At 38.0% G+C, this 9,798-nt stretch overlaps 2 protein-coding genes and 1 pseudogene across 7 annotated transcripts in view; 1 reads left to right on the plus strand and 2 right to left on the minus strand.

Moving 5' to 3' along the window:
- LOC122094381 overlaps nt 1–1,324 on the minus strand; it is a 9,245-nt gene extending 7,921 nt beyond the window's left edge. For 4 of the 6 annotated variants that reach the window (XR_006144752.1, XR_006144753.1, XM_042665166.1 and 1 more), the window contains exon 1: nt 764–1,324. The gene's annotated coding sequence lies outside the window, so the exon portion shown is untranslated. The other 2 variants (XM_042665165.1, XM_042665167.1) reach the window with 2 other exon arrangements.
- A 738-nt stretch (nt 1,325–2,062) lies between these two features.
- LOC122093542 (rRNA biogenesis protein RRP36-like) lies at nt 2,063–8,648 on the plus strand. The gene is made up of 5 exons (XM_042663893.1): nt 2,063–2,339; nt 4,165–4,274; nt 4,410–4,540; nt 4,627–4,693; nt 8,454–8,648. The coding sequence occupies exons 2-5, from the start codon at nt 4,185–4,187 to the stop codon at nt 8,550–8,552; spliced, it is 387 nt and encodes a 128-aa protein (XP_042519827.1). The 5' UTR covers nt 2,063–2,339; nt 4,165–4,184; the 3' UTR covers nt 8,553–8,648.
- LOC122093013 lies at nt 2,539–3,360 on the minus strand (annotated as a pseudogene).
- Nucleotides 8,649–9,798: the final 1,150 nt, after the last annotated feature.

Consider the following 9,798-nt stretch of genomic DNA (forward strand, 5'->3'; position numbering starts at 1 on the left):
AAGAACATGGAAAAAAATTCAAAGAAATAGGAATAAAAATATTTAACAAAAGAGGAAGAAAAAAAAAAAAAAAAAAAAAAGGAAAAGATAAAGAGGGTGGTGCGGAGAGAGAGAGATTTCTACTCCCCTTTTCCTTTTAGTCATTCATAAATCATATACAGAACAGCAACTTAGCAGGACTGGGTTTTTTTATTTTGTCTGAGCGTTTGTCTTCAATGTTTCTATACTCCAATGAAAGAAAACAACTAGAGTTCCTGAATTTTAGAACATCCCAAAAAGAGGATTCATTGAGTTTCTAGGAATTGAAAAGATTCATCTAAACATATGCAAACAGTAATGGTAAAAAGCGAGGTTTTCCCCTTTCTTTCATAGACACCTAACCATAACATCCGAATCTAACTCAACTCATTAAATCCTCTTCAAAATGTAAACAGAACAGATCATTATGTAGTGTTCATACCTGAATAGCAAACAAGATGTTCAATAAACACATAAAACCTCAAGAAGACCCCCTTTATTTCATAAGAAGAAAGACGAGGATCTATAAGTTAAATCTGAAAATTTGCATTTGGTTAAATTCATTGAGATCTCTAAGAAAAGTGGGGCAGTACATTATTTGAAGAAAAAATTCACTGGTATTAGGCAACTTGTATTTCTGGCAACTTTCAACTTCAACCAGAAAGAATATTTTTGTTTACCAAAAATTGCAAAGAGAAACTTGAGGAGGAAAACCAATAAAAGCTGCGTTTCCTGAACCACTTACCGAGCAGATGTGAGTGATCGGATGTGGGAGGAGTAGCCGAACCTTCAAACAGAGAATATGTGATGGTATACTCTTCAGATTTGAGGGGAAAACCTCGCTTTTATCTCTGGAGGTGAGACATGGACGAATCTGGACGAATCTCTGCAAGGATGAAGCGAATCTGCCATATGGGTTCACGAGATGAAAAGTAGATCGTAAACCCTAGGGTTCACGAGGATGAAGATGGGGAAGGATTCGTACAGTTTCAGACACAGAGGAGGCCCTATTCTGCTGCTCCTTGCGTTCTTCGCAGGCGAATCTAGACTTCTTCTGGATAAATAATAATTCCCTAAACCCTAGGGTTCACGAGGATGACGAAGGAGAAGGGTCTGTACTGTTCAAGAGGGTGACGAGGAAGGTGTTCCACCGACCACTTCCTTAATCGTAGCCATTCTAGTTGCAGAGCTCCCTTCGAACCACACGGTGAAGCAGTGAAGCTTCAACAGGGAAAAGAGGAAGGGGGGTTGGTTTTATCTTCAATATCGATTTTTTGTGCTCCATTTTTGTTTCGAGAAACCAGCGATAAAACTTGTTTCGTTATTCATGTTTCTTGAAGCATAAATTGTTTTAAATTTCAATTTATGTTTCAAGAAACAAGTGGAACAGAACACTTTTACCAAATGGTATTTATGCCGTTTCTTTGTTTCTGAGAACAAGAAAACACAGAAACACGTTTCTGGTAACGTTATCAAACGGGCCCTTAATTTCCGCCTCCCCCAATGGCTTCCTTATGTGTGCAATGCAAGATTGGAAAATTGCATGAATGAGAGGGTTGTGAAGGGGTTGGCAAATGGTTCAATAAGTCTAGGGATTATTTTATTTTTTTGGTTCAAGAGCCTATTCGCCATTACATGTATACCCATATAGAGATCAAGCACAAATCCATGGAAGAGCTTCTAGGGATCTAAGGACACTTCTTGAAAAGCAAGGAAGTTCATGCAAACCAAGCAGCGATGAACTTGTGAAGACTAACCCTCAGCCAAGTACTCCATTGAGCACTATAAACCGTCAAAGTCAAGACCCAAATATGCAGTGATTAGAGATTCCAAATATTGATTAGAGAGAGTCTCATGGATTAAGAAAAAAAAAACTGCACCCACCACAGAAAAAAAAAAAAAAAAGAGTCAATTGGGGCGGATTTCAGGGGCGGTTTTTTTTATGCGCCACCATAAGAAAGAATATAGAGGCGTTTAGATTTTATACGCTCTTAAAAATTGTTATTAGTGGTGGTTTTTTTATTCGTCCCAAAACATATATAATTAGAGGAGATATTTTCAACTCGCTCCTAAAACTTAGGAATTAGGGACGGTTTTTTATAGGTTATCGCTAAAGTATACACTGTAGGGGCGGTGTATTGAGTCCACCACAATAGATGATGATGTTTTATTCAAATATAAGCACTATATTTGGGGCAGAAATAAAAGCGCCATTGTAGATGTTGCCTCCAAAGACTTCAGTTTACAGTTCGTTGTTCTAATAGGTAGAAGGACGTTGCAGCCACCGTCTACGAAGACGACGCAGATCCGCCGCGGGAGAGGTAGGTCGATGTCTTTCCCCGTCTCTCTTTCACTCCCTCTCCCCCTCTTAACCGTTTTTTTTTTTAAAATTTATTTATTTTGCAGCTTACCTTGTTCCTCTCTAGGGGGAAATCGTGGCTGATTTCTGAAATAATGTTGGTTCATGAAAGATTTAAAACCCAGATAACCAAAATCAAAGCAACCACCTTCACCCCCCATCTATTTTGTCATGAAAAAAATAACACCAAATATTGGAACAATGGGTAAAGATACTGTACTAATGAAATTTCTAAAGAGTGAAGACACCTCAAATATTAAACCCAGTGCACCAACAGTAAACGTTTTCCATACCACAGCAGTCCAAACTAAGATCATCACATAATTTAACCCTTTCAATTTGCTCCACTATTCCCCACTAGCGGAAAGGCCCACCAAGCAAACACATGTTGCAGTTATTGCTGGGCATATTTGCATCTCCAATATCAAAGAAAATGTATTCTTTTTCAGAACTTTCTCAGATGAAAGTTGGGTAAGTGAAAGTAATAGGGAGAACAGGGCAGATGCACCTTTGTGACTCATGTGGTTCCATTGGACTCAGAATGGAGAGCAAGGAATGAGGCAGAGATGGTGAGGAGCACTAGTGAATTAAGCAGAACAGAAGTGAACTTAAGGGAGTTGATGAAATAGGAGAATAGTGCATTAAAGGGCAGTTGGGTTGCACAAACACGAGAATATATGGAGACTGGGAGATGTAAGTCATATAACAACCCATATGCATACATCAAGTTATCACCAGCACTGAATATACCAAAGAAGGTGAAAAGGAGTACAAGGGTGATGATGGAGGGTGACCTCTTGTTGGAAGAATTGGTATGGTTTGGGATAGAAGGTTTATAGTAGAAGTAGATTAAAAGGGAGAGGACAAATGGAAAGCCTGCAGTTGCAACAATTGTTTGCATGCACTTACTATTTCCACCTTTGTTAGAGTCTCCCTAGAAGAGTGGCAATGGATAGAGAGAAAAAAAAAATGTAAAGTGCCATTAAGAGCCACCACTTATAGCCTCTTTTTGGTGTAGCCGTGTAGGAAGTGAGGGTTGGGTGATTAGAGCTTTATCTTTGGCCAGGTTTGGTTCTTGTGCTTCTAATTCATTAAGAAAATAGTGAAAGGAATGATTAGTACAAGCATAAAGTGAATCACTGCATCTAAAAGCATTTTTATTTGAGCATGAACAGATCACCTTTTTGTTTCAGATGCATCTTAAGGCTTGTTTTCGACATATTTTAGTATATCTTTTCTAATATAATATCCATGCTTCCTTAGACTCCCTACAGCCTCACCATTGATTTATAGAAAACATGAAATATCAGTTTCTTCATCTTAACTTCTTACAGATTTTTATGCAAATAAATTCATAAATTGGATACCTCATAATTTCATTATGTTCAAACTACATAATGTGGGCGCTTATTGGAATAGAGTTGAAAAGAGAAACATATAGTTGGGATAATCCTGCAACATCATATAAAAGATAGAGCTTTCAAGGGTATGGTTTCCATCCGTAATGAGTTACTCTTTGTATGGAAAAACAGCCAAGACCCATTCTTGTCGAAATATATAAAGTGGTTGTTAGTTATTCCAATATGACAAAAAAGGATTCTTGTAGTACCACTGAAAGCATATATGACATGAATTGATTCAACAGAAGAAGGATAGCCATAAATAACCTTAGTAGTTGGGATACATATTAGTTGAGGAGTTGAAACGACTGCTTTATATATTATATTTAATTAGTGAAGATTTATTTTTTTCAAAACTCTCCTGTTTGAGTTCTCTTCAATTTGTAGGGTCGAACAGTTGTTCAAGGATGAAGATAAAGAAATCAGACCATATGGTTGCAACTTCCAGTAAACACAAGCTTGACGAGAGTGATGAAAATGAATCCTCATCTGAAGAGGTCAGTAAAACAACTTGAGCTTCTATGTTATTATGCTGGAATTTCTCTATCCCCATCCTACAAAAGCAACATAAAATAAAAACAAGAAGAAAAACAATTTAGGACAAAAGGGCTTATTGATGGTTGCTTCTACAGGAGGAAGAGCTAGAGCGTGAACTTGCTGATTTCTCATTTGAGGAGCTGCAGAAGGCACGCTCTAATGGCTTTCAGTCGTTGTATGAGAAACCCAATCCAGAGAAGAAGGTTGGGCGAGCAAACAAGAACAGGTATATTTTTGTAATTTACTTTGTCTCTACTGCTCCCCCTTTCTTTTGTTATTCTGTTATACATATTTATTTAACAATTAATGAAGGCCGATGGAGATCAGCAGTAAAAAGCCTGTCAGCCGGTTTAGGGAGGTCATTCAAGTTCCTAAAAGGGTAAGTCTTATTTTTTTACTTTTCGCTCCTTGATATTTTTATGTTAGTATTTAATCATGGGTAAATCTGTTTGTAACCAAAGAGGTTACATCAGAAGTCATAAACAGGCTTTTATGCCCTTTAAACATATATTGTAAATACATTTTGTAATTTAGCCCTTGAGTTCATTGACTGGACTCACTGAACTAGAGTTTGAATTAATCTACTTTATTCTATATCAAGGGCAGTCAAGTTAATCAACTAACATTAAATTGGGGGTGATGCGGATCCGGATTCCAAGGACTGAAATCGGATCGCTTAGGGTCCATAGGAATGACTAAAAATCTCAAATTTAATGGTTGAAGGGTATTCTTGTAATTTCATAAACAAGCAGGGCCTTAGAAATAATTATATGGCAGATGGGGTAGTTCTAGAACTAAAAACTTTAATATAAAGGCTTATTCTGACTTTTTTTAAGAAAAAAAGTGGCAGAATTGTGAATAACTTGAAGTTTCTAATAAAGGGTGGCAAAATGGTAAATAGATGATGACTCAAACATAAGGGGAATTCTCAAAAGGAAAACAACGTACTAGATGGGAAGGGTAGATCTGGAATTAAGAAATAAATAGTTTAAGTGCAAATAATAGGAGAAGATGAGGGGTATTTCTGGGATCTGATAAAGTAAGGATGTAAAACCTACCTTATAAGGTTTTCTTCCTCCTAGCTCACGATGGGAACTCAAACCAGCGGCAGCAGAAAATCTTCAAATCAACAGAACTCCTTCGACAAGTCTCGGATTGGCCTGAAATTCCAAACGAAGATGGTCGACCTTAAGGTCTCTTGAATCCGACTGATAAATACTTCAAGCAGGAAGCAAGAGGAGTTGTGTTGCCTTTGCTACTCTGGTCAGGCGGTAACAGGGGAACCAGTTCTGAATTGGGTCGCGAAGTTTACCACAGAGGCTGAATCTAGTCGCAAGAACTCTGCGGTAAGGTCGCGTTAGGAAGGTGATTCTAGCCCCAAAGTTTGGAAGTGAAAACACTTGTATCCAGGGAGATACAATCAATTCCTTGAGCTATATTCTGTCGCCCAGAATAGGGGCTGTGAAAGAGATCAGCAAGAAGAAGAATGGAAAAAGGAAAAGAAAACAGGGGAAAAGAAGAAGATGAGAAGAGAACAATCAGACTAATAGAGAGGAAGAAAGAAGAATATCAGAGAAAGAAGAAGGGGGAAGATAGAGAGAATCGGCAGCCATGGTTTTAAAACCAAAAAAAAACTTTCAAATTTCTATTCTTCAACAGCTGAAACTGAACTTCTCCATCTTTTTCTTTCTAAGTCCATCGTGCATCTGCATTAGGGGTGGAGTAGAGTAGATCTGTGTACCCGTTTCACATTCTTGTGGTGGATAACGATTAACAGGGAAGTTAGACCCACAAATCTACCATTTGAACTCGTCATCAAAGTGTTACATAGTAACTTTCTTAGATTTTCTTCCTTTTGGGTTTTCTTCTTTTTCACACACTTGGATAAGCAGTGAACTACAATTTGTGGCGAGAATTAGGAGAAATCTTCACAGTCAGTCAGCACTCAGCGTGAGCAATATCGGACTAATGTTTTCGTTGTTCTCCTTAATGTGAACGGAATCAAGATGATGATGTTTGACTGTTTGGGGAAGGAAGAAGAGAAGAGGGCCAGCAAGCCTAGCCCAAGTTGGAGCCCATGTGTTGGGTTTGGTCCACGTAATGGGCTGTGTGTAGGGGACAATCCTACTTCCTATTTTGTTAGTTTCTATTTAATCGTTTGCTATTTATTAGGTATTGGGAAGTACTCCATAGATGCTTGATTCTATTTTTACTAAGTGGCTATAAGTTTGATTTTATTTTGTTTTTAATTTCTATTTTGAGTTGTAATCTTAGATTAGGATTGCTACTATATTTTGTAGGGAGATCTCCCTCTCCATGGAAGGGGGACTATTGATTGCTGTTTTAATAAAAAGAGGGTGCTGCCACAATTTGAGTTTGAAAATAATTAGCTTGCTGCCTTTGTGTTGTTAGAGACTGTAGCAGCAATGTTTAGGGCTGAATGCACAGATGGTTCGATTCCCCACCCTAATCTGTCTAAAAATAAGAAGGAACAAAATTACAATTATGCCCCCTCTAACCAACTCTACTAATTAGAATCGATAGATGGGAAAAACCCTAATATATACCCCCATCGCATACATATTTCAACACTCTCCCTCGAGTTAAGGCATAGATGTCACATCCCATCTTGACTGAAGCAGGATGGAAAACTCCCCTCATAAAGTCTTAGTGAATACATCAGCTAGCTAATCACAAGACTTCACAAAGGGTACACAAATCAGCCAATCTTCTAACTTCTCCTTGATGAAATGCATGTCAATCTCTACATGTTTGGTGCGGTCATGCTGTATTGGGTGTTGAACAATGCTAATTGCAGCCTTATTATCACAATATAACTTCATAGATAGGAACACCAAGGTCTTGGAGCAAACCTTGGAGCCATAACAATTCATAGATTCCTTATGCCATTGCACGGAACTCTGCTTCAGCACTGGACCTTACCACCACATTTTGCTTATTGCTACGCCAAGTGACAAGATTACCTCCTACAAAGGTACAGTATTCTGAAATGGACTTTCGGTTAGGAGATCCAACCCAATCGGCATCAGTATAAGTCTTAGTTCGCAAATGATCATGAGGACATAAAAGGATCCCTTTCCTTGGAGCTGACTTCTAATTATCGAAGAATGCGAAGGATAGCCTCTATAAGAAAAGGATAAGGATCATACGTGAATTGGCTTACAAAACTCGTGGCAATAGTTATATCAAGCCGTGCATGGGAGAGATAAATCAGCTTGTCTACTAGACGTTGATAACGACCATTGTCAACTGTTTCACCCTCGTTGTCCTTGGGCGGTGCATTGGCATCCAAAGGTTATCAGAAGGATGACAGCCTAACAACCCAGTCTTAGAAAATAGATTTAGGACATACTTCTTTTGAGAGAGAAAGATGCCTTTAGCAAAATAAGCAACCTCAATCCCAAGGAGATACCTTAGCTTTCCAAGATCCTTTATTTCAAAATCCCGTCTGAGAAAATTGTTCAACAAGCTGATTTCATCACCATCATTTCCGAGACTACAATATTATCCACATAGACTACGAGAATGGTGATCTTATCACCAGATCTTTTAATGAACATATTGCTCTGCTTATAACCCACAAAAACCTTAACCTTGTGAAACCTCCCGAACCATGCTCGAGGTGACTGCTTTAGTCCATAAAGTGCACGCTTCATCTTGCAAACAACGCCCTAGGTTTTGTGACAAGAGAAACCTAGTGGAACACCCATATAAACTTCCTCATCAAGTTCTCCATGGAGAAAGGCATTCTTTACATCAACTTGCTGAAGATCCCATCCTTGATTCACAACACATGATAGTAATACCCTAACAATATTTAATTTTGCAACTGGAGCAGAAGTTTCTTGGTAACCAATCCCATATGTTTGGATGAACCCTTTAGCTACCAATCTTGCTTTGTACCTGTCCATGGTGCCATCCACCTGTTGCTTCACCACAAACACCCACTTACAGTCAAATGGTTCATATATATTGATCTTCTGTTGCATAATTTATAGTCTATTATTGTTCTTTGAAATTCTTTGGCTTTGTAGTGGTATTCTCTGTCATGCTTCAGCCTTTAACATTCAATAAAGTAGGTTCCTATTTCCAACGAGTTCCTTTGTTTTATTTTTCAGAAGGTCAGCCTTGCCCCATTTCCAGACATTGAGCCTCAATTCAGACTGAAGCAATTTTTTGGTGATTTTGGCTCCACTTGCTTTTGTATCGAAGGTTGATTTTTTTGGAAAATTAGTTGATTAGTGATAACTGGAGAAACATTGTAGATATCCAAAAACTGATATATAAGCTGTTTTCTTGAAAATCACCTATCTAAATTGTACGTAGTATATTATTATATTCATTAAATTAATAGAATAAAGGTTGTTAGTGATGTAGATAAATCACTTGGGCTTATTTTATTGCAAATAAGCCTTGGGTTGTGTTATGTATGTATTGGGCCTTTGATCTCATGGGTTTTATTCGTAATGGACATTTTTAATGGGCCTAAAATATGGGTAGAAAGTAGGAAAAAGGGATTTATATTCAGTTCTTTTATTTAAGTTGTTTTAATTCAATAAAGGCCCATTGGGCCCATCGAGTGTAATGTCCTATATGGACTATTAATTAGTCAGTCCTACTCCATGTTGGAGTTAGAAGTCTAGTCTTAGTTCTATTTGAAATCCTAGTTGTAGTAGGAGTGTCTAGTTCTATTTGGAAACTAGTTCCTAATCAAGGTATGATTGTAATTCTGCCCTCTTTAAATAGAGGAGCCTATGCTCTGATATTTCTTAGATTTTGAATAAAGAAGATTTGCAATCAATTGCTTAGAGCAGCCAGGATAGCTGTGGGTGAGAAGCCTGGGCCGATATAACCACCTCCGCTCCCACTTCCCTTGTTTCTTTATTTTAATCACTTTATTTCCTTGTTTCTTGGTCTTATTTATGGTTTTGTTTCTTAAGTATCTTTGATTGTAATTCCACCCATGGAGGTTAATTTTTGGGATCTGTTTTGTTGGGTCTTGTGTGGGTTATTAAGTTTTGTGGGTCATAAATTCTTAGGGTTATAACCTGCTGGGGTAGTTTATTTCTTGTAATCTACTTCTACATTAAGTGGTATCAGAGCTATGGCTGAAGAAGAACCCCAAATCACTCTTAAAGATGTATGGATAGCAATCCAAGCCTTGACTACAAGATTTGATGGATTTGACCAACAGATAGCAGAACTAAAAGAGTCTACTGCTGCTCACTCCAATACTCAGACTATTGATGCCCAATGTAATGCTCAACCACGTTATTTTCGTGGGGAATTCTTTGAATGGATGTGTGAATTGGAGATGTACTTTGACAACTGCAACTTAACAGAGACACAAAAACGCCAATATACATGTTCCCAGATGAGTGATTGTGTTCAAATGCAATGGAGAGTCCGTGAAAGGCAACTTCAAGCTCAAGGACGTAAACCTAGAACATGGGATGAAATGCA

Source organism: Macadamia integrifolia, chromosome 11 (assembly GCF_013358625.1).
Source record: "Macadamia integrifolia cultivar HAES 741 chromosome 11, SCU_Mint_v3, whole genome shotgun sequence".
Taxonomy (NCBI): domain Eukaryota; kingdom Viridiplantae; phylum Streptophyta; class Magnoliopsida; order Proteales; family Proteaceae; genus Macadamia; species Macadamia integrifolia.